At 48.7% G+C, this 24,607-nt stretch overlaps 5 protein-coding genes across 5 annotated transcripts; 3 read left to right on the forward strand and 2 right to left on the reverse strand.

Moving 5' to 3' along the window:
* Positions 1 to 3,147: 3,147 nt before the first annotated feature.
* Positions 3,148 to 5,140, forward strand: FIESC28_03582 (uncharacterized protein; the record flags this gene model as incomplete). The annotated part of the gene is made up of 5 exons (XM_031157731.1): positions 3,148 to 3,193; positions 3,316 to 3,416; positions 3,470 to 4,802; positions 4,853 to 5,020; positions 5,070 to 5,140. 5 exons carry the CDS (start codon positions 3,148 to 3,150, stop codon positions 5,138 to 5,140), a joined length of 1,719 nt encoding a protein of 572 aa, XP_031018244.1.
* A 282-nt stretch (positions 5,141 to 5,422) lies between these two features.
* FIESC28_03583 (uncharacterized protein) lies at positions 5,423 to 6,891 on the reverse strand (the record flags this gene model as incomplete). The annotated part of the gene is made up of 2 exons (XM_031157732.1): positions 5,423 to 6,210; positions 6,264 to 6,891. The coding sequence occupies 2 exons, from the start codon at positions 6,889 to 6,891 to the stop codon at positions 5,423 to 5,425; spliced, it is 1,416 nt and encodes a 471-aa protein (XP_031018245.1).
* A 1,302-nt stretch (positions 6,892 to 8,193) lies between these two features.
* FIESC28_03584 (uncharacterized protein) lies at positions 8,194 to 9,283 on the reverse strand (the record flags this gene model as incomplete). The annotated part of the gene is made up of 4 exons (XM_031157733.1): positions 8,194 to 8,803; positions 8,860 to 8,924; positions 8,977 to 9,170; positions 9,229 to 9,283. 4 exons carry the CDS (start codon positions 9,281 to 9,283, stop codon positions 8,194 to 8,196), a joined length of 924 nt encoding a protein of 307 aa, XP_031018246.1.
* Positions 9,284 to 17,539: 8,256 nt separating this feature from the next.
* FIESC28_03585 (uncharacterized protein) lies at positions 17,540 to 21,574 on the forward strand (the record flags this gene model as incomplete). Its single annotated transcript, XM_031157734.1, has 2 exons — positions 17,540 to 20,978; positions 21,030 to 21,574. 2 exons carry the CDS (start codon positions 17,540 to 17,542, stop codon positions 21,572 to 21,574), a joined length of 3,984 nt encoding a protein of 1,327 aa, XP_031018247.1.
* Positions 21,575 to 22,226: 652 nt separating this feature from the next.
* Positions 22,227 to 22,925, forward strand: FIESC28_03586 (uncharacterized protein; the record flags this gene model as incomplete). Its single annotated transcript, XM_031157735.1, has 2 exons — positions 22,227 to 22,579; positions 22,808 to 22,925. The coding sequence occupies 2 exons, from the start codon at positions 22,227 to 22,229 to the stop codon at positions 22,923 to 22,925; spliced, it is 471 nt and encodes a 156-aa protein (XP_031018248.1).
* Between the last annotated feature and the right edge of the window lie 1,682 nt (positions 22,926 to 24,607).

Here is a 24,607-nt window from a genome sequence, read left to right on the forward strand (position 1 = left end):
TTTTAAGGCGCACAGTCTAACTCGACAGTTACTTTCGTTTGGCGCCATCGCCTTGGTCGGGTGCTCGGTATATGATCATCAATAATCTGCACCGACCGCCTGGAGCTGGCGACCATCCTGCTGGGAGATAGCTTGTGGGGGGTAAGAAGGGGAATCATGCTTGGCCTTTTCGTTCATCCCTTTAGCAATTGCGCTGCTGATTGTGACTGGACGACATGGCCCGCGATCGACTGTCTCCATTCCCACATGGTTTAGCGCGCCAGATGGTAGAAAAGAAAGCAAGTAAAACAGCCAGCAAATGAGTTTGTCGTTTCCTGCAGTCATTTCCGTACCTGTGGCTGACCCTGGTTGTGACACTGGGATACAGGGTCAGAGGCTCCATTGCGGCGTCATTTTGTGTCGCGTTGAGCCGATGAATGCATACCTTAATTTATTCCCTGCCTATGAGGTTGTTACAGCACCGATCTGGCACTCAACACCCTCACGCTGCAGGCACTTCATGTGACGAATGGCGATGCGGCCGCCAGGGACCGGTAATGTTTAACGGCTGAACCTTGTATGCATTACGATGCGGCGCATTCCCTAGAAACTGTTAAATCCATATGCCAATGTGCCAAAGCCATGCGCAAATGGCATCTCCTGTGAATGGACATTCTCAAATTCCGGTATTATGTGTGAGCGATCGTGTTGTAAAAGGTTTTGTGGCTTATAGCAGTCTGTAAAGATTGATGTCGTAGCTTCCACATACCCTCCTGCCCTTCTGCCCTATTTTCAGTCTCGGAGGTTGAAGACATTCGGAGCATACTCTTTTCTAAGTGCTTCTTCCGCTGTGATAAGGCTGAGTTCCTGCAATGCCTGAATTGGTGATGATCGACAGTTTTTATCAGCTGAAAATAGCAGAAGAAAACAATTGGAGGATTTGGTTGAACCAAAAGAGAATTGCAATATGCAGGGGATTGGGGCTTCCCCGAGCCCCCAAACCAACCATGATGTTGCAACGAGGGCTGGTCATGAAGCGTCAAGCTCTGCGCAGCTGAGCAAGGTATCATCGACCAGGAAGCATCGCTGGCTTTGGTGGATCATCGATCCTACAAAAAGTGTGAACGATTAATTTGCAGGCTGTCTCAGCGAACTCCTGGTGAACCCATGACAGATAGCCTCAGGCTGTTGATCATTGAATGTTGTAAAGCAGAGAGTTCTTAAATTTCAAGAATCAAGGCCCTCGTTGTTGGATCTGGTCCATTCTGATAGAAATTGGTCGTCTTGCGCACAGCTGACGAGATGCATTGTACATAGAGTTGGTGATATGAGTACATGGACCCCAATCACCCACAATTATAAAAGCTTTCTGTAAATTGTACGTGAAAAGCTAATTGGGAAGAGAATGAAGACATCCACGGCCGAGGTTGGACGCTGAGCATGTCGATGATATGTCATATTGGACAGCGCACATAGCGCCAAAAAAAGCCATGCCGGTCTGTTTGTTGATTTAACTCGGTATGGAACGAAAATCCATATTCTTGGAGTAAATCTAGTATATTCGTTCTCTATTATGGGATGATATGCGATGCAAGCACGGAGAAGGTGAGACAACCGGACAACGTGCGTGGAGGTTTGTACTTGCATGCTTGATCTGGCAGCTGGCGAGTAGAGTACCATGAAGCTGGAATCGTGTCGGAGCGATCGAGACATGGCTGAAGATTTCTCCGAATAAGCGACGGATCTCAGAATCCAACAAGGGATGATCCTCGGGACCGCCTGTGGGCTGCCCGAGACAAGGGCAATGCCCCCCTGCCATGCATGTCAAAGATCCGGCATAGGTAGCTCATAGCTTCCATGCCTCGGCACGGGAAAAGTTGATGAACGTAGGGTGTAAAGGGACGTACTGGAGTGGTGATGAATTGTCCATTATTCGTCGTTGTTTAGGTTTGTGGGAGCTTTGAAAATCGTTTCTATTTCGCACTTGAGAAGGCAGGTCACTTGTTCATTCCTTTCGGGAAAAGCCAGCGTTGGTACTGTAGGTACTTGAAGCAAGGAAGGTACATCCATTTGTGCAGGCATCCCAGTCCGTACCTGCTTGAACTTTCCATGTACTGTAATAAAGTGCCTCCCTCTTCAGACCCACAGGAGCTCCAGGAAGGTACCCATGGGCAAACATCCAAGCATCCAAAGTGCAGGCGAGCTTGGGAGCTTGAGCCACCCGTTGTCTCGCGGGACAGCAAGGCCCGGCTCAAGCTTGTGAGTTAGCACCTGCCTATCAGGAAAGGGCAATTGAAAGGGTACAGCAATCTTTGTATCTGGCTATTGCTTTTCATATTCCGCAGCAAAACCCGTGTATTGGTTGAGAACATCCAATGCTTTGACATCACCTTGACTCGAGCAGGTCTGTTCCCAAGCGTGCCAAGTCAATCGGCTCAACCATTCCATTGGATCAAACCTGTAGATCCCAGACAGGCACAATACAAGGTTCTATACTGGGCTGATATTGACGTGCAGCATCGAGAGATCAGCCTGATCGTCTGTCATTCTCACGCATTCACAGTATGATGGTACTGTGTTTGTGATGACCTGTTGGGCAAATATTATTGCTTGTTCGCTGGAGGGCTGACATGGAGCAGAGCAAATGAGGGGACACAAGTCCGAGTAATGCGACAAGAATCCAAGAAACAAGAAAAAGTTATCTTTCGATCGGCAGTTGTTGGGTCCATTTTGTCAGAGGGATGCCGGTGGGAATGGCCAGCTTGCCAGCATAGCCTGAATGCCTCTCCTCTCGCAGGGGATCTCCTACTGGCTTACAGCCTGTACCCCGGTAATTCAATCGCGGCAATTGGAGAAACATGCGGAACCCTCGGACTTCTCCACCCCCATATCTGCACGAGTTCATCCACATTTGGTTCCTCACGCTGATAATCTCCAACTAAAAAGTTGACGACTTGACGATACTGTTCCTGGAAGAAGCCGCCCCAGCCAGCCTAAAGTTGTCGAATCTTGCCCAGGCCTAAGGGTCCTTCTTTCACTGGTCCTTCAAGTCCTACTCTGCATCGAGTCGTGGACGACTGTTCATGACGTGACATTCGCCGCTCCACAATATTGTAGTACTGTATTCCACAGGCTCCATCCCAGATCGGCCTTTCGATCTTGTTCAAGATGCCCTTGGGCATTCTCGAGGCCAAGGACATCGAACATGTTCCTGGTACGTATTTGGCGTCATATTGTTGCCGACATTGGGCATATGACCTCCCATCACCGATGAGGTGTTGACAAATCTGGACACATATCTGGACATGATGAGTTGACTCGCCATCTACCCCTTAGGCACGACACGATACTTCGACGACCCGTCTCGACCCCAGACCGCCGATGAACAGCATGGAAATCTCAAGCGCGTTAGAGTAGGAGAAGAGACCATCATCCTCGTACGTCTCTACGAATCTTTCTCCTGCTATGCTCAAGCTGACACCAACCTCAGATTCCTCAGCCCTCCGATGACCCAAACGACCCCTTGAACTGGTCGCTCTTGCGACGCGACTTGATTACCTTTCTCCTTTGTTTTGCCGGCATCCTCGCTACTGCACTCGGTCCTATCCTCGCCGCCAATACTATCACGATCTCTCTTCTTTTTGGCAAGGACTTCACCAAGGTCGCGCTTCTGACGGGATATTTTTTGCTGGGATGTGGTGCGGGCGCCATTTTCTTCGTCCCGTCCGGACGCATTTGGGGAAAACGACATCTATTTCTCATCGGTATAATTATTCTTATCGCCTCGAGCGCATGGGCTGGGGCGGTCGGGACAGATTATGGTAGTTTCATTGGTGCCAGGATCGTACAAGGCATTGGATGTGCGCCATATGAGAGTTTACTCAATGCGGCCGTTGGCGACCTCTATTTTGTCCATCAGCGAGGAGTTCGCATGGCTTTTACCAACTTGGCTGTCTTTGGCGGTGCATTTTTTACCCCCATTCTGGTGGGTAAGATCACTGCCGCAATGGGATGGAAATGGACCTTCTACTTTGTGGCCATCTTCCTTGCTGCTACTCTGCCGGCAGTCTTCTTTTTTTGTCCCGAAACCGCATATCGACGGGAAGCAAGTCTAAACACTGATACCACAGGCGAGCTTGGAATAGAATTGACGACAAAGGACAGACATCAGATTCCGTCGCCACAACGAGAGTCTGACGTGGCGACGACCCAAGAACTTGACCACCATGAACCAGGCTTTACGTTTTTGCCCAAGTCAAATGCTCTCCAGCCTATTGGTGATTCCAGCACTCCCAAGAAGACTTTTCTCCAGTCAATATCGCTGTTCGATGGTCGAAAAACAGATGAACGATATTGGGTTCTTCTGCTACGCCCATTCCCTCTCCTGACACACCCAGCTTTCATCTGGGGCTGCCTTATCCAGGGCACCATGATTGGTTGGACAGTGTTTATTGGTGTCATCATAGCTGCAGTCTTCATCGGCCCTCCTTACTACTGGGGTGAAGTAGCTGCTGGCTACACCTACACAGGACCGTTCATCGGCGCCGTTCTGGGCTTCATGCTGGCAGGCCTTCTTGCCGACACAAGCGTCAAATACATGACCAAGCTGAATAAAGGCATATATGAACCCGAATTTCGCATTCTCCTTGTCATACCAATGATGATTATTGGAGGCATTGGTTTGTATGGCTTCGCTTTGACCGCGCCCGGTGTGATAGAGAAGAAGTACCCGTACCAAGTGCCTCTGATTTTTTTCGGCTTTGAAGTCGCGGGCATGGTCATTGGTGCTGTAGCTAGTTCCTTGTATATCGTTGACGCATACCGTATGTCAATATCACAACTACGACGCATTTCTCGGCTAATGTTTGAATAGGCGACTTGACTATTGAAGCCTTCACGATTATGATCATCTTCAAGAACTTCTTCAGTTTTATACTGACATTTTTTGCCTACAACTGGATCAACAATGGCGGTATCGAAAGGACAATGATAGCAATTGCCTCAATCCAAGTGGGAGTTTGCCTTCTTAGCATTCCTATGTGTAAGTGACTATTTGCTATAGCACGTTGCCATTCGCTAATGATCACCAGATATATATGGCAAGCGAGTACGAGCCTATTACTACCGTCACGATTTGCTTGAAATGACTGGTCTTCGGTAAAGTTCCTAGACGAAAAGAGCATACACGCAACCATAAATGTTTATTAGAACTTTCTTTTTGGGTAATATTTAATGCTTAAATACTATGTCGGGCTGTTATAGTCAATTTCTGTTATCTCGCGTCTCCTGGCCAAGGTCAAGAGGGCAGCTCTTTCAGAACATAATTGATCGATTTTTTTTTTTTGCGTAATCACTATCTTGGTATCTGTATAAATCATAACGTCGTATTGGACATATACATTTCATCGTCCAACGTTTTCTGCACCACTAAACTGCCTCTCGCTTAAGCCTTTGCCATACCAGGTTCCGCAGCACCGGTAGAAGTAAGAGTTGACTTCTTGACGAGACGCAGGCCACCAAGCAAAATAACGGCCACCTGGACACACAGGATGACAACCAGAGTAACAAGAGCTCCAATGACACCGGCAACAGGCTTGGAAATACCATTGCTTGAGTCCCCAGAGTTCGAGTTGGAAGAAGCAGAATCATCCTCGTCAGAGCTGCTAGCGCAGGTACCATCGGTGTTTCCGCAGAGCTTGCACCAGTGCTCGGTATCCTCGATAGCAAATTCAGACATGCCGCTCTTGAAGTCCTTCCAGGAGATGGTGGTCGCATCTTCTCCGAAAAGAGGGAACATCTTGGGGGTGTTCTCAGCAGCAGTGCCGTTGGCGAAGTAGAAACGGACACTGACATCGTCAACGGTAGGGTTGGTGGCGTTTGTGACGAGCTCGAAGGCCATGGAGGAAGCGTAGTCGACAATACCCTTGAAATCAGAGCTGGCCTTGTCAAGACCGGCCAGACCGAAGAAAGCCATGAAAGCGGCGTAGGCGCCGAACTGGATGTTCACCTTGGGAGCTTTCTTGCCCTCGGCAATAGGTTCAAGAGCCTCAATAATCTGGCCAGCGAGAACGGAGCCGGCAATGGCACGGACTGGCTCGCTGCTGTTGTAGGCAAGGTTCCACTGTTGGATGGAGGCGAGGTTAAAGAGCTTGTCCAGAGTGGATTCCGTGAGAAGGTCGTCAGAGGGGATGCTGGAGTTGTGAATACGGGCGACATTGATGAGATCGAAGACTGGCCGAATTAGCAAGGTGTAAATAAATCTTGTGGGTATGGATTTCACATACTTGTGTAGGCATTCTTGAAGTTGGCCTCATCCTTTCCGTAGGTCTTCTCAATAACGGGGAGAAGGCTCTGGTAGAAGTCTTCAGTCTCCTTGTAGGTCTGAGCATACGAGGAAGACGAAAGGTAGGCGTTTGAGCTAGCTTCAGCGTTGGTGCAGCCACTGTTGCCCTGCAGCCAAGCGTTGCTCTCCGAGTGCTTATCGCTAGCAGCTGTTTCAACCGAAGCAATGGGGATATACTGATATCCGCTCAGAGGGGCCTCAATCTTGGAGCCATTGGCCAGAGTCTCAACCTGCTTGGTAGGAGGGTAAAGACCTTGGAGAAAGACGAGAGCTGAGTTCTGGAGAACAGCGTCTACGGGAGATGTAACATCCAATTGAGACAGGGCAGCTGATTCGGTGCTCAGGCCGGAGATCTTTCGGGGCGCATCTTCGCTCACATAAGTGTCGCGATACCAAGATCCGGAGGAGTGGACCTCGTCGGCTCCGAGAGCAGTGAAGTTGACAGGCTTCCAGGCCTTGGCGGTACGGTCTCCGTGACGGTGGAAGATGTACAGACCTAGGATATCTTCGGCAAGGGTGAGAGAGGAAAGAGAAGAGAGAAAGAGGAGGGATGGTAGTTTAGCGTGCATTTTGGCTGTGGTGGAAGTGGATGAAGCTATACACGCTTGATCAATTACGAGCCAATGCTAAGAGAGAAGAAAGAGGAAGGAAATAGGAAGGAATTGGGAAAGTCATGAGTATATATATGTCTAAGGTAACATTCTTATCATTGCCCTGTTTTGTAAACTAATGTTGCCTTAGTTTCTCATGAGGGGATCTCATGATAGGCAGGGAATGGATGGAATGGATGGGCCTGCAGTTCCCCGCCTCGGGTTGTTCGGCGATAGGTGGGCGTTGGAAGAATATCCCGTAATATTTTGCTGCAGGGTTTTGGGAGCAGTAAAGTAGACAGACAGACGGTTGCACGAAATGGGTTTCTCCGCGTAAAAGGCGCTTTTTACATGGAGGAGGTTCTCTAGTTTGTTGATCATCATGCCACTTCACGATGCCACTACAGAGCTTCATACTTGACTTTCAACATGGGATATCCTGTCTAGTGGATCGTATTCCTCTTGTTCCAACTTATCTCATGTCAATTGCACGACACATCTACGCAAACTCTCCGTAACTGACCTACCAAGCAAAGTGGAAGCTGTCCATGGTGAGCTTCCAGATACTACCTAGTCCAAGGTCCAGCTCCATTGAGTGCAGCTTGACTGCCCCTCCTTGACCGGCGTTACCCTCTACTAGCGGCCACTAATGCAAGCCCGCCATAAGCAGAGCCAATATGCAGCAACTGAGTAATCAGATTGAGGCCATGATTGATCAATTGGCTTTTTTGTAAGCTTCCAGGCACTTTTGACGAGGGGGATAATAAAGTGTCAACGGCCATCGGAGATGAATATGGTTGGATATCGGTCGGGTCGCGGCTCTGATGACGGGTTGATTGTGCCGTATTCTCCCCGTATCCCCGGTCATTGATTGTTTGAATCGGTCATAAAAAAAAAAAGTCGATGTTGGTGAGATCCATTTGACCCGTTGTCGGAGTCTTTTTCGGGTTGACAGGGAACATGGTTGGTGGGGATAATTCATCAAGACATCCATATGAGCTTCAATATAAACATTCAGAGTCGCTTGTCACTCCTCACGAGTACCAGTATGAGTGAAATGTCCTCACTAGATTATCGTTGCCTTCTTTTCCCTATTATCAGCTCATCTACTCCGGAGATGCCATTGCAAAGCGGGTCCCCAATTGGATGTTATCTATCGACCCAGAATGCATATCTCCGTCACCTCCGATTCTCTATCCTGCTGATAAGATAACTGTTGAATCGAAACACCATAGCCAAACACTGTATATCTTGTCCAATGCAAACACACATAACCATCCCTTACAGCTTGGGCTTGGCCGTCTTTCGAGGATCCCTCAAGTTTTGCGAAAACTCTCCCTTGAGAAGATAATCTGGATACTCCATACCAGCCTCGGTTCCCACACCCAGAGCTCCCTGACGCCTCCAGGCAGCACCATCTACAGCCAAAACTTGTCCACTGACATAGCTTCCGGCATCGCTGAACAGGAACACAGTCGCATCTGCAATATCCCGTACAGTTCCTGCGCGACCCAGCGGGATGCTCTTAGCATATCTCTTCTTCTCGCTCTCTGCGTCACTTCCTAGCCTGGCCAGACCCTCGGTACCTTCAATGCCTCCGGGGGCGATGACGTTGCTCTGGACACCTCTTGGTCCGTATTCGAGAGCGACAGATGCCATGAGTGAGTCGACGGATGCTTTGGCCGCAGCGACGTGAGCCTGGAGTGGCATGCCTGTGTAGTGGAATGTTGCAGAGACGTAGATGATGCGAGGGTTAGAGCTGCGCAGCAGATGAGGCATAGTTGCCTTGACTGTGTTAAAGGTTCCTAGTACATCAATGTCCATCACTGACTTGAAGGCATTGGAGCTCATTTTCTCTATCGGGACGACGAAATTACCAGCCGCACCGGCACTGTGAATATATTAGTAAACTCGAGTGAAGCAGCGTTCCTCTAAATGAGGTCTTACATAACAAAGTCGATTCCTCCCAGCTCTTTCACACATTGTTCAGCGGCGGCCTGGAGACTCTCGATCTAGAGTGCGTCAGTATCACCATAATCAGCTGGAAGAATGCACGCGTCATACCTTACGAACATCGCATCCTCCAATTCCTATGACTCTGGCTCCTTCTCTCACAGTTGCGATCTCTTTTGCAGCCTTCTCAGTCTTCTCGACACTTCTACCAATGATGCACGCGTTCGCACCGAGACGAACTAGTGCTCGCGTCTGCATGCTGCAGATGCTTCCTGCACCGCCTGTGACAAAGACAACGCGGCCATCTGGATAGCAATACTCGTTAGCGCTTTATCGAATATGGTGCTTGTCTTGGGGACTTACTAAAGATGCCATCCTTCCAGACGGAACTGAGGTACTCGGATTCGGGAACAGACATCGCGTTCAACTCAATCCAACACGAGATGATGGTATAATAATGTTCTGGACGGGTGTCTAAGTGATGAGATACTGTTTATACGTGTCGATATATATGAATAATCCGGGGAAATGATGAGTTAGTTGACGGATTGGCTGTAAGGAGGAAGTGAATGACGATGATTAACCGAAAGGTCCGTCGGGGGTTTGCGTGAGCCTCGGTTTCGGATGGGTCCAGATGCACGAGGAATCCGGGGTTAATCTCCACTAATTTTTCCGCATTCTCGGCCGAGTTACGCTTTCCCTCTAGAGGCCCGGCCCGTTGACCAACAGCAACAACCTGCCACATGGCCATGACAGCGGTACTGTAACATGGATGCTAACTTTAACTGAATACAAGCATTGTATTGGGACCAGGTCTGACTAATTTTGTCTGCCGGTTGTGAAATTGTGCTGCAATGAACTCTTGTTCATCACGTCCCTGTTGGGTATGCCTCGGCGAGTTGACTTACACGGACAGACATGAGGATGACGACAACATCGCAGCTGGAACTAAGCCCCAGTAGTACGGTAACACGCACGTGAGATACTAGCTTCCTCTCCAGAGGATTTGTCTCAGGTTATCCGCATTCTTACACATTTCCTGATACTGGAGCATGGGCTAGATGCAGTAAGCCTTGAGTCCTCCTTGTACCTGCATGCTTACCTAGTAAGGTCTTTTCTTATGCCCAGAAATGTACCGATGGGTGGATTAATACGCTTATCAACTAGCTATAACTTAAACTCCGTTAACCTTCTCCACGAACTATATATCCACATGACTGGTAGATACCGGTAGTGTCAAGCTTTTCTTCAGTCTCCACACAATGCTCCATGATCACTTCAACATTCTCGGAAACTGATGAAACAAGAGTCGGCATGTTCCGGACCGTTGCATTGAGACGCAATTGAACTCCTCATGACCCAATTCAGCTTTCTGCAGAACTGTTACTGTCAATGCACGGCTCCTTCACGCAAGCATATCTCAATACAGAATAGCCAAGTCTTAGATTGCGCATAGACTTTCATCTAACAGACTAACACTACTAACCAACAATCCGTCTCAGCGACGTTGATGCCTGAAGCCACTGATATTATCCTCACCCTCATCACCTATGTTTGTAACTCCCTTGACCTGGTTATGCACGGCCTATGCCCGGTCGTTGGGCATCCGGACGTTCATTCCCACAGTGGCGTCTTCGCCTCAAGTTTAAGCTACAGTAAGCGCGTATTATATTACTGTAGATTAGCTGATGCTGTGCTTTCCGGTCAACCGGGATCCAGTCTAAGGCAAGATCTCGCTTATTTTCTTTTCTTTTTCTTCAGCTGCAGAACAAGGAACAAGCCCTGTTGTGTCTCTTCTCCTTGGCCACTCATTCACAGCCCGCCTTACCAAAAGGTTCATCCCGCACGGCATACTATTTAGGGCGCGCTTATTCCTCCCCGCAGTCTGGACCCTGTCAGTTATCCCCGTCTAAGCCCCGTCTCTAAATAGGTATCCGTAGCTTATTTCTGATCTTTATCCTTGATCTGTTGTATACGTATCTTCTCCTTGTCTCAGAGATATTGCTCTGCCAAGATCCAAGATCAGTGGGGGCTGAAGTCTCGATCGTCGTTAGTGCCTTGCCATTTCTAGAGCCCTACATCAGCAAAGGCAAGTTTACGCCTCAGTCTTAGCAATTGGTGGCACATGTAATCAGCATCACATTGGGCACTAGAGTCAACCCCAATACTGTACGGCACTCTACACCCATTCATTCACCATAAACACCAGGTTCATCCTTGTTCTTTTATGTGATGATCAGAGCACTCGACATCTTCCCACTGCGTGTATTATCATGGTTGGTCATCCATCGGCTGCCCTAACGCCGTGATGACTCTTCCCACTACTCGGATGCATAACCCGCTCTCGCCATAATCACGACGCCGCTCGCCTCGAAGACTATTCAGTTTAGGGCGTGAACCAAGACTTATCAACACAGTTTCCATCAGTTTTAATTATATCGTACACGCCATGTGTTAATTTCAATTTCGTACAATTAATCCCAGCTCGCCTCGTTCCATATTAACCTGACTCTACTCAGCTCGTACCATATGTGCCGTCTTGCACCAAGTTTTATTTATTAATTGTTACCACCTCGTTAACTCCATACAAAGTGTCCATATGTTGGCCGAACAGAGCCGTGGAATTCAGTGCAGTTTCAGCTTCTAATCTTGACATCAAACGCACGTTTCCCCTCTTGTTTTTGTTTCTCTTGATTTTCCTTCTTCGAGTAACTTTGCATTCCCTCGCCTTCCACCATTATTGGTCTGGCTCTTTCTCGTATATTTACTCGTGGGGGCCTTCTGGGGACTGAAGGTAGCTCGTTACTCTCGACCTCGAATAATGCGGTCGTTCGGGAGTGTCTAGGCCAACAACGTTTATCAAGATTCGGTCTCTTTTGCCTTAAACTCGTTGCTTGAGCCCGTTCCTACACCAATGTAGAGTTTGAGAGTCTCCTACTCTTGATGATCATGAGCTCTTGTTGACGGGGCGTTCTTTTCTTATCATGTCGAATTTTCCAGAAACATCTTGTCCGCTTCACCCACAGCACAAGGGGCAGCTCTCAGGCAGCACAATATAACGTTCATGAGGGCCTTTTGGGCAAGCATGCTCGCGGCTTCCATCGATCGACGTCTTGCAGAAGTGCGTTCCGGGATCGGTGCAGGACATGTAAATGTAGTAGTTTTTGGTAAAGTCGCACATGATGTCAGGTTCTGCAAGATGATCCGTAAAGCAGTTAGTTTTCATTTCCCAAGAAAAACTTTATCTTCTTTCTCGAACTAAGAAAGAACATACCTAGTATTGTTTCCGTCCGTGAACTGTTGCAAATTTGTGCTAGGTTCAAGAATGACCCGTAGGGACGAAAATGTGCAAAGAAGGTTGAGCTGAAACAGTAGTGGCTGGAGTAACGTATGTGATGGATGTTTGGTGTGTTTGCTAGATGTCTTGGTGTGTAACAAAGGCCGAAAGAAGCATATGAAAGGCAGGTAGGTCTAGAGGAGAAAGGGAAGTGGCAGCACTTATAAAGGGCACAAACACTATGTTTGAGGAGTCGACTGGTATGGTAAGATCACAGATGAGGCGTAATTCAACCTAATGGCTCTGGGTAGTAGCTAGTGGATATATGAGATGATTTGGGGAAAGGTGGTATCGATTCATTTTTTGAGGGCGATCTCGTGGTGGTTATAGATGGGGACCGGCACGAGATTCAAGGGTCCCCGAGACGCTTGAACCGATGAGACATTGACATCCTCGTTACTGTCTCGGGAGGTCTTTGCTCCAACAAGACGGGGATTGACAAGGTAAACAGACTAGCAAAGATATTTTGCTTGGTCCAGGGTTTGATCTGTCATGCCGAATTCAAGCCAGGTCCAGGTCTGTGTGACAGCAGGTGGAGTGTGCTCTTAGCTAGTGGGGTACGGTTACTTAGCCCGCTTGTCCAACGGTCTCGTCCTAAACCTCGAACGACGGCACGCAATAGGTAATCCCTACAGGACACAGCAGCCCCCAGTAAGTCTGCCAGGTCGCGCTGCCAGCTTGCAACGTCGGTACCAGGAGCCGACGTACCCATGCTCTATAGGGAGCGTAGTATTGCAACCCAATAGATTGTTTGAAAGATGCGCCGTTCAGAAATGATATGGGGGGCGAAATCTTAATGCAAGTCAAGAAAAAGGGCGATTCAGTGGGCGCTCGGGCACACCCCATCAGGAGAACAACGAATTTAGTTGAATCCTTAAAAAAAAAATTGATAATGCGATTGGACCACCATAACTGCCACTAGTTGGATTGAAGGACTGTTGTCTCTCCTTGTTGACTTCGCTACTGGCGTCCCGTCCTCAAATTGACCCTCAGCCTCATTGCTGTAGATTCGGAAAAAGAAAATAAAATGGAAATATCCGACGATCTGTTTTCGATGGTCAGTCTGACGAAGCAATGTAGGGATGAATGTACTTTCGAAACAGGTACCCGCGGTGCCAATGCATGGTATTGCCCAGGAGCAAGCAAGTAGACCGGATGATTGTTTGATGGCGGCGGTGTCCCGCTGGCGTCAAACAACAGTCCTGGTTAAACTTTATTGGGATGGATGCAGATTCCTCGCCTGAGCTGGCGATGTCACCTTCTCCCTATTTTTCTTTCAACGGCGAGGGCTGAGATCGGCGCCACGAAGCAGCCCTGGGGAGCCATTTGGCATTTGGTGCGTTTGACATGCGTACCGAGATGTCGGGATAGGTTCGACCGTAAACGAGCCGTTGGCGTAGTAGATGTGACTGATTCCTTGGTGCATACAACACGTCAGTAATTATGTTTGTGGCTGTTCCGGAACTTTAGCTCCAAACATTCTTCGTACATACTGCGTATTATCCACCCGTTTGTGCAAGGCGTGATGGCGACTTTGTCTGCATACACTAATGAAGGCAAAGGATCCAGTTGTCGGACGATCTTCAGCTTCATTATTGATATGGAGTTGAGAGACATTGGCTAGTGGGGGGTTGAATGAATGGATTGTCATTCTTTCCTGGTTATTGTTGCATAAGTCTGCATCCAAGGTGGATGCCATCGCTTACGGTATAAACCTGACAATTCTCTTCATCCCTTCCTTCCTCCTTTCCAGTTTGAGCTTGAATCACTGGAAGAAACCCAGGTGGAAGGAGCCACGCCGTCTAACTAAGTCAGGAGCAGCTGGCATTAGTGACTGCGCATTTTGCGGCTCCGTGCCTTTCGTGACTTCCTTCCATTCATACTAACTTCAATAGTAATGACCTGCTGTATACGTATTACCTCTACTTGGGTATTCCTTGTCATTAGGAACATTCTAACTTTAATGATGGAATGATATCAGAAGCAACGAAGCATGCGGCTTTTACCTTTCCACTTTTACTCCCCTCCCGCTCTCCCGCCCGTTCCATATTCATCCGACTACCTTGATAGCAGATCATCATCCCATTGCATCGACGAAAGACCGTAATGTTATGCAAGACGTTTCAGCCAACAAATCCCAGCTCGCACGCCTCGCCGGCCATGCAACGCAGCCCACAATCTCCCGCCTCATGATCTTTGACATATGTTGTGTTGGTATCAAGTTATGATCCGAGCACGGCGATCGACGAGCAGCTGAAGCATCTATCGTTGCCATTGGCTCAAATAGTTCGGTACACTCCCCAACGCAGCATAGCCAAACTCCAAAACGTATCATGAAGCAGGCCTTCAAGCCCGTGGCAGGCAGTTCGAATGAATAAAGTCCGCTCGAATCCGGGGGTGGAAAGCTTGCTCCCCACTAAGCTGCGACGACTAGCAAGGTCAACCGTCGGGTACCTACAGGAGCGTTCTCATTTCGTGCATCCTGGTCAGCCCTAGTAAGGATCTTGGTTTCTAGCCCCACGCGACGCCAAGACTCGGCTGCTGGTTTCACATGGAAGCTTTTCAGCTGAGTCGTCTAAGATACGCGGACACTCTTCAATTCTCCGTGGCTGCCGCAGCGCAGAGTCGCAAACCTGACTACGAGACCGTACAACATCAAAGCATCCACTCCATCAAACATATGACGCTTTCCCGGAGCTCAGGAACGAACAGCAAGGGGCCGGCAAGCCGGAGTTGATGGTGTGAAAGAATTGTCTTTGAGCACCACTAACTGGACACCGTTCGCTAGCATGTATTGTATACCTGGTCCGAGTCTTTAATGCGCAGTAGAGAACAAGCACTATGTACATGTTCAAATAGTTACGCAACTTTCAGACATGCTCGAGGGGGTTGAACTTACCAAACAAGCCATCGGCCAGACTAGCCATAAAAGGTGGTGATAACGAAGCATTCTAGCCGGCCAGAGGACTTTGACATCCAACGTGCTTTTCACCTTGACCGCAGCACGGATTTGTCAAAGTCCTTGTGTGGTGCCATGACCAGCTAATCTGGTTGCATTGGTCAAAGCATCAACAACTCAATATAAATATGTCCGAGATATGCACCAATACTATCAAGCTGCATAAATACAGGTACCGGGCTGAAAGGGCACGGTTTTTTTTTGTTTACGTTATGGTCTATTCGACGACATGCAGCTAGTAGCCATCGAAGCATTGCCGAGGATCAGTTCTTTCAAATATCAGGATGGAGTCCATCTCACGACGCGCAATTATCCGCAATCATTGCCGCTAAGATCCTTGTCCTCGGATATTCGACAAGCGAGCACTGTGGACATGAACAAACATGTGCCGGCATTCTCAATGTATTGTCTTTGACTACTGCGGAGACTCCTGTCAGCCCACTGATTAATAAACATCATATACCGGTGCCTGATAAGTCGATCATTTTGCAAGTTCCATCGGCCAGCTGATGGCAATTGTAGTTCTGGCGCATGTCATCCCCTTCAAGATCATCACAAGAGAGTCTCTAAGCCATCACCACTAGCTTAGTGATCTAACCATCTGGACTGAACTAAACTTACATGTACGACACATTTGCTGGTACCGATGGCGCGTAAAGCGAAGAAACTAGCGTCCCACTCACTACGGCGAAGCTCCTCTGTGATATCGTCTAGTTCGCCTTCTTACCGCGTGTCAGGGCTGGATACTATCCGGCTTTTGCTGCATTCACGTCGTTGCTTATTGGCCAGCGCGACGAGAGGTTTCTGGGTCTCATACAGTCGCGACGATCCTCAATCTCAATATTTTCTATTGAAAACGAGTCAGAGCCGAGCCCCCGAATACTGCGCTCAAAGCAAGAATGTTGAGTTCTCCGAGGGCGAGGGCCGATCAAGACTGAGATTAGGCGAGTCGATGATATAAGGTCCAACAACCGATATTGACCAGATCTTGCCGATCAGCCATGAAAGCGGTAAGACTGTTCGAATGTAGTATTCAAGCCACCATCTGTGTCGTAATTATTTTCCTTTCTAAGTCTGAGCGTCGTCCCCAGGGTTTCACCATAGGTGTTAGTGGCTTTTGGGTCTAGTCTGCACAGTTATCATCCAACATGATGAATGTCTTTGAGGTCGCTTCGGCCGACTTACATTCGACTTTTAAAAATTTGTGTCGGCTCACAACATATCCGGTCTGTCTAAGCTCACAAGCCTGTCATTGTGGCTTGACTATCATAGCACGCTTCGGTTTAACTCGGGCACAGACTATGTCTCTCCCTTGCAGTCTCTGAAATGCATGAATCGCATAACAAGGGCAATCTTTGTCCGACAGTTTTGGAGACATCGCCGAGCCGTCATCAGTGCCACGTCTGAACGGTCTGATCGAGCGAGCTAGTGTGGTAAATGATAAACGCTTGGGCTCCTATACATTCATTGCGCTGGCCCAAATGCAACAGTAAACATCTGCGGTGGGCTCATCACTGAATGCTCTATTGAACGAATCTTGGCAAACCTGGCAAGCCGTACAGTACCAGTTTGCAACATCGGTGATCCCATCCAGTCGATGTACAGGGTAGGTTGCATACACATAAGATACATCAAGAATATGAGATTACTCAGCCAACGCTACTCTTGTTTATCAAGCTGACATCCATATAGAGAAGCAAAGTCAGAGCACTTCGTCACGGTACCATACCTACATGTGACAGAGTGGTTGCCTGGCTGTCTGTGTCTGTCGGTTACTCACACAGCATGTGTGGATTATTTGGCTAAGTTTGTAGAAATTTCAGAGACATAAGCTATAGATATAACACTCATTGACCTCAAATTCGACGCGTATTATAAAACCCCTGGGCTTGACAACTCATTGCCAGTGTTATTCAGTGATATAATTTGAGATAGTAGGGTAGGTAGGATTAAAAGCTAAGAAATTAAGTATGATTTGAGCTTCGACCGTTTCTATTATATCCGATATTAGCCTTATGCCCTAGCCACATCACGCTGCTTTAGCCACAATAAGCAGCTACGTACGCCACTGGAGCCATTGGTACGCTGTGATTGGCTGTAAATTTGCACGCGCTTCCAGGTTGCCACTCCTCCATGCGATTCATCTCGATCTACCTGCAACAGGAGCTCCTCAAGCTCAATCCCCTCTCTCCATGGCTGTCTTCGACCCATCGTAAACTTCTCGACCGCATCTCGAGCTGCACCAAAACTTCTAAATGCTGGCATTCTTGCGCCCTTAGCATCCCCTATCTACGATCGAGACGATATCTTGACGCGGCGCTGAGGGGCCTTGAGATTTCCAACTCCACCTGGGTGCCAACCCAGACACAGCCGTCAGGATGACCGAGCCATCACCCCGAGGGGTTCGTTTTTCAGACACCGAAGATGATGGACGTCCGGATAAGACTAGGAGCCATCATCCCATCGAACACAACGGCGATCCTCATGCGACAGAACGACAAGACGAGCTGGGCAACCTATCCCTATACGAGACATCGGGCCACACAGGATCTTTAACCTCACTACTTCCTGGAACAGTCATCAACGGTGCCCCAAAGCCACAGACGCCCAACGGCTCCCGGCCACAGCGACCACTAGGACCTACCCGGACACCATCGAACACGTACAATCCTGCCACGTCAAGAAAGCCAACTCACCCACCGGCCACACCTTCTTTCACAGAGTCTATCCGATCGTCGTCTAAAACACGCCCACGGCAGAATGAAAGCAGGTTTCGTGCACAGGAGCGAGCGTACGTGCAGAAACTCCGACAAGATTACAGCGGAGGGTATTTCACATCATACTCTAATTTGAACGGAAATGATTCAGACTCAGAAGGGGAGACACCCTCATCGGAGGGCCCATACGACGACCGTTTCGACCAGGAGACTATCATGTTCTACGGCAACGACAATCTCCAACCCACAGACGAGGACTTGAAAGATCCAGAAAACCGCGAAAGGCTCGAGTGGCATGGCATGCTCGAGGCTGTTCTTACCGGAGATGTAGTACGACAAGAAAAGAAACGGTTGATTGGATCCGCGGACCAGCAGGCTGGGAAAAGCGCCCACAAGACCGAACTGTGGCTGGGTATCCGCTCTAAAGTCTGCGGAAGACATATTCCTGTCCAACGACGTATGCTGGAGGAATCTCGATCTACACTTGATCGCACTCTCGACGAAATCATCAATTTCCAAATAAAGGGTGAGAGTGAGGCTGGAAAACCCCCTTATGAACAAGTCAAAGACATGGTCGGCAAGATCCAGATGTGTGAGAATCTGTATCCATCCTGGGCCTCACTTGCAGCGGAGCACAAGGCAGCAGATTCTGCTGCATTCAAGGAGGCGCATGATTCCATTATCTCATGGTACAATACCAACGAAATGATCAACACTGAATTAAACATCTTGAAGAAATGGGTCGGAAACGAGGAACTCGACTTTACACGCACGAAGCAGCGATCGCCCGCTGTGAACGGCATTAGTAACGACGAAACATCCTTCCTTGACCGATTAATGAAAGAAGACGGACTACAATCACTCTACAACGATGACGACGGACATCTAGAGAAGGGAATGCTTGCGCCTATATCCACCGTTATTAGCAAGGCGAAGGATACTCTTATCAGGAACTCCGAGCCCTTCCGCAAACGTCACTTACCACCATACCTCGAGGAGCTACTCACATTGATCAGCTTTCCCTCGCGCCTAATCGAGGAGATCACCCGCACGCGTCTCGCTTATGCTAGGAGAGTTAAGGAATCTGCCCAGCAAAACCCTTTGATGCAAGATCAGATGATCTCTCAGTTTCAGCTACTGCTCAAGTTTGCTATACGTATCAAGATTGAGTGTACTTCCATTGCAAATCCCGAACCAGGTTGGGACCTGCCACCTTGTATCGACGAATCTTTCGATCAAGTTGTATTGGAGGCTTTGAAGTATTACTTCAAGATGCTAAACTGGAAGCTAAGCGGAAACAAAAACACTTTCAAAGAGGCCGAACTTTTGTTCCAAGAATGGGACTTTGCCAACGAGATTGGCAGCCACCTGCAGCGTGGCCACATCGAGGTTGCGGAGCAGTTCAGCTCACTGACGTTTAAGGCGTTGCACAGACTTAGCCAGACTTTTGAGAAGGAACTGCAAGCGAAGCCAAAAGAAACAGCGTCTGAGATGAGCAAACGTTACAAGGCCTGCCTTGATTCCGTACGAGTCCGTCAGCGAATGCTTCAGCGATTCACTCGAATGCTGAACGATAATTATGAGCACGCCTCCGACTACAGCATTTCGTTCCCACCCGAAACCATGCAAAAGTTTTATGATCAGCTAGTTGCTTCAGGCCATTTCCAAGTTGACACTCGTCTTCTCGAACAGGACAATACCTATGTGATTGCGTCTCCCGAGTTGCGTGAGCGACTTGAAGATATTCAGGCTATGATGGCCATCACATCCAAAGACCAATTTCCTGATGAGCTCGGAGAACAGTATCTTCTTATTCTTCGGCCGGAGGATCCAATTAACTGGTTTGGCGAGGTGATCGAAGTTCCGCTTCGTGATTTGAATATTGACATGAAGCGAGGACACATTCGACTTTGCGCTTCCAGCCCACAGACTCTACATAACGCACGAAGGGCATTCCTTGACAATGTCGATATGCATGTTGATCTCGTCCAGGAATCGAGATCTAACATTCAGAAGGTCAATTCAAGGTTGACAGAGATTAGGCGAGTGGCTTACAAGCTTTCCAATACTTTCATGGACAGTGTGGAAATTATCAGGAAACAAGCCAAAGGTAAAGATTGCCAGGAACTTATCCAGACATGCTTCGTGTTTGCTACAGAATTCGGACAACGTTCATTGCTCTACATGGATAGCAACAGACGACAGATGAACAACCTCAAGTTGACAAAGCTTGCCCTCGATTGGGTTAGCTTCATCTGCGACGACTGTATCGCATCAGATCGAAAGACGTTCCGTTGGGCTGTGCTCGCGCTTGAGTTGGCCATGGGGATGACGAGAGGACGACACATTCTGGCCCTTGGCGAAGATGAGTATGCCAAGCTTCGTTCGAAGGTTGCTGGGTGTATGTCTCTTCTCATTTCCCACTTCGATATTATGGGCGCCAGGTCAAACTTGGCCGCCCAGGCCGAGAAAGAGCGAATCGAGGCACTTGTCGGGCAATTCCGAAAACTCGACAAGAACAGAATGCTCAACGACGAAGAAGCCTCTCGTTGCATTACAGAGCAGCGAATGGAGGAGCTCGAAAGAGTGGACGAGTACCGACGCGAGAAGGTTGCAGAGAGACAGGGAGTCGGAAGAGTACTGGAGGGTAATAACGAGGTCGACCGGTCGTTGGCATACCTTTCGTCTTCAGCAACCAACGTCACAATGCGTTGGCAACAAGGCCAATTCGTAGGAGGCGGCACTTTTGGCAATGTCTATGCAGCTATGAACCTCGACACTGGCCATCTGATGGCTGTCAAGGAAATCCGACTTCAGGACCCCAAGCTAATACCCCAGATCGCCGAACAAATCAGAGAGGAGATGGGAGTGCTGGAAGTGCTGGATCATCCCAACGTGGTCTCGTATTACGGCATCGAAGTTCATCGAGATCGAGTATACATTTTCATGGAGTTCTGTTCAGGAGGATCTTTGGCTAGTCTCTTGGAGCACGGCCGAATCGAGGACGAACAAGTTATCATGGTATATGCACTGCAACTCCTCGAGGGTCTCGTCTATCTGCACGAAAGTGGCATTGCCCACCGAGACATCAAGCCCGAAAGTAAGTTTTGTGTTTCCAGTTGACCTGAAAACGATGCTAATTACAACATAGATATTTTACTCGACCATAATGGAATCATCAAGTATGTGGACTTTGGCGCTGCCAAGGTTATTGCCCGACAAGGACGCACACTTGCTGGAGATATACAGGCGACCATGCCAAACCGATCCATGACAGGAACACCGATGTATATGTCACCCGAGGTGATTAAGGGGGAGAACCCTGGTAAGCCCGGGTCTGTCGACATCTGGTCCCTGGGCTGTGTCATTCTAGAAATGGCTACTGGCAGAAGACCTTGGGCACAACTGGACAACGAGTGGGCGATCATGTACAACATTGCCCAAGGAAACCCACCTCAGCTACCGCCCAGCGACCAGCTCAGCCCTCAGGGACTCGACTTCTTGAAGAGGTGTTTCACAAGAGACCCCCGAAACCGATCGTCAGCTGTTGAGCTACTGCAGCACGAATGGATCACATCGATTCGAAGCCAAGTCGTAGAGCCTGCGACACCGAGCGACACAAGTAGCTCGGCACAATCAACACCAACTGTTGGCTCAACATCGAGCAGACTTGGAGGATCCGATGGGTTCTACTAGACGGATTGGCTCAAAAGCTTTGGCAGGTGAAGAGGATCAGTAGGAATCAATTTCAAGCAATGGGAAGATGGGTTAAATGGAAAAGAGAAGAGGAGGGACCAATGGTTGCCGGGTTCGTTCAAGCACCAGTCTATAACAACTCGCTGGACAGTAGGCACGAGCGATGAGTTCGGAGTTTTGTGCTGCTCTGTCTTATGTACGTATATTTGTAATGAGAATGGATGGCTACAATTTTGAGGGGAAAGGTATGGGTGCATATTAGGGATGGTCATGATAGTAACAATGGACCATGAACAAGAACAGGTGCTTGGTAGCAAGTATCCGATAATACATATTGAAACCTGGAAACTACTGCTTATTAAGAAGAGACATGAGCGAATATCACGATACTACGAACATGGTCAACATGTTTGGCTGGTTGGTCAATCAAAGTCTTAGGAAGCTGCCGAAGGTCCGTCATTTCGGCGCCCAGCCCCGCATTACGGAGACGCCCGATGCGGAGATATGAACGATAAGGGCCCGCCCGCCCGCGTTACGGGACACGGGACATGATATAAGCATCACTCACTCTTGGTCACACGCTCTTCCTTTCTCCTCTCTCTCTCCTTTTCTTCTTCCCTTTCCCCTTTCCTTGTCCTTCCTCCTCTTACCAATGGCAACTCCAGAGACCATCACCAGAGGCGATACCGCCAAAACGGCCGAGGTCTGTGCAGCACACGGCATCTCGCCGGAAGAGTTCTCGGAGCTCCGCAAGCGTGCAACAGCGGCCAAGTCGACTGCGTATTGTCCCTACAGCCAGTTCCGCGTCGGAGCTACAGTTCTCTCAAGCGAGGGTGAGCTCACCAGCGGCGCCAACGTGGAGAATGCGGCGTATCCCGTGGGAACATGTGCGGAGCGTGTGGCTCTCGGTACGGCTGTGACAAGCGGTCATCGCGATTTCCGGGCCATCGCCGTCGCTACGGATATTGCGCCGCCTGCAAGTCCGTGCGGAATGTGTAGACAGTTGTGAGTTTCTATGTTTGTTCGGGTGGTGAAGAAGTTGTAGAGAGTTACGAAAGGGCTTTTGGCTAACGGGGGCTGTGTGTGTTTCTGGTGATGTAGTATTCGAGAGTTTTGCAAGTTGGAGACACCTATTATTATGTTTGACAAGAACGAAGATTTTGTAGTTGCGAAGTTAGGACAGGTCAGTCATAGTGTCTCCTTGAGTGTTGGGTTAAGATTAACCGTTTACAGCTTTTGCCGATGTCTTTTGGACCTGATCAACTTCCACCCCCTGGAGCACCAGGAACTCACTAGAGGATATATCATGATTTATGAAGCCTTGGAAGAGGTTGAAGGCAAAGAGATCTAGACGCATGCTACATACTCATTTCACATTTGCATCTGCATCGGCGGTTGGATAAAACGAACTGCATATATGTTTCTCATGGTTGACACATAAGTGGACGGTGGCGTTGAATGACTGGTTGGGAATGAAACAAGGTGAATTTGAATACTGTAGTAGTATATGTTCATGGGAAACTACCGTAGGGGCTCCGTATTGCGCGTTCTATTATATCACTGACAAATGGACCGGCGACTGTCTTCCGAGTGAAACGTGTTACTCATGCTACCAGAGGCCTCCATTTACGTGTTCAATGTTATACGAAGATATACTTGTAAGTTTGGGAATTCAATAACGAATGAATAGATGAAAAGACTTTGTTCTAAGCAGAGCTGATACGATGGCGTCGGAGTATTGAGTTGGCGGGAGCTAAATATGGAACTGTCGTGCAGTAGCGCAAGGTCCTTGAGATTGGAAACAGGATGTAAGTAATCTGGGGTTCAACCATCTCACAGACTGTTTCAGTAGATAATATTCTCGCGTGACCAAGGACTCATGTGATGAAGCTTGGTGTTACTCGAGTCGAGTCTCTGTCTGATCTGCAGCAGATACAATGGATCTCTTTGCTTCGTCCTTGGCATCAAGAGTTGCATTTATTCGCATTGGGCACTTGCCAAAGACTCGACGTCATTTCGACCAGGAAGAGCAACTCATTCAGAGATAGCGCCCAAGCTACGATGCTGTTTACCCAATGAGCTGAAGTGTATGTCTGCGCTTTCTTCAGCCCTGAACCATCCATCACCAATCCCTGCGCAAGGGTCTCACCAGGATCAAAGCCCCAGCCCAGGGCCAGGCGTCAAGCGTTTACTTTTGTAAGCAGCATCTGGTTGGCGGTCATCGGGCTATTTGAACTGGCTCTGACTCGAGGGCTCATCAAGTCAAATTGGGTGGCCACTGGCTTTACGATTCAGGACGAGCTAAGCGCAGTCAAATAAAGAAAGGACAAATGAGACGAAAGAAAGACCCAAGAAATATGGTATGGCACGGTACTTGCTTAGCTAGGTTACCACGCATAAATAAATAATGCATAAAGATGGAATTCCGGGATTGGTGCAACTCTATCTAAGCCTCTCCCAGGTACGATACCTCGATACGATAGCCCGCTATTATGCATGCTCTACTCCACGTTGGTGTTTATGCTGCTACTGTCACTGCAACTGTACCAGCTGAGACCTGAGCCATTTGAGGGACTTTATCCTGTCGGGTCCTTCTGCCCCAGTCATTTATAGCCCATCCAAAAGGCCTCCAGGCCTCCCGGCTTCTAATCCCCGCCGCACAGCCCAAGCAGAAGCTACTGTATGTACTGTACCTATGGCCCGGGCTCTCGGTTCCCCCGTAAAAGGCCCACGCAGCGACGAGGCCCCTGAAACTCATCCGGCACGTAGAGCAAATAGTTCCGAGAGGCGCCTAAATCGTACAGTAGCAGACAAGTATTGGATGTAAACGCGGTGAGTGGCTGGACGGTTGAGCGGTCGAACGTTCAAACGGGCTACCGGATTAGGGAATTCACAAGTGAAATTGGTGTGTAGTGTCACGTTCTGGAAGGGCGGTGTTGAGCGTCCCAAGACTTGAGCTAGTTTGGGGTCGATCTTTAGGATCGTCTCAATGCGATGCTATGTCGAGACTGGATGGTTTGGTCTCACAAGGAA

The sequence above is a fragment of the Fusarium coffeatum genome (genome assembly GCF_003316985.1).
Source record: "Fusarium coffeatum strain FIESC_28 chromosome Unknown BRIP53273_contig_75, whole genome shotgun sequence".
In the NCBI taxonomy this organism is placed as follows: Eukaryota; Fungi; Ascomycota; class Sordariomycetes; order Hypocreales; family Nectriaceae; genus Fusarium; species Fusarium coffeatum.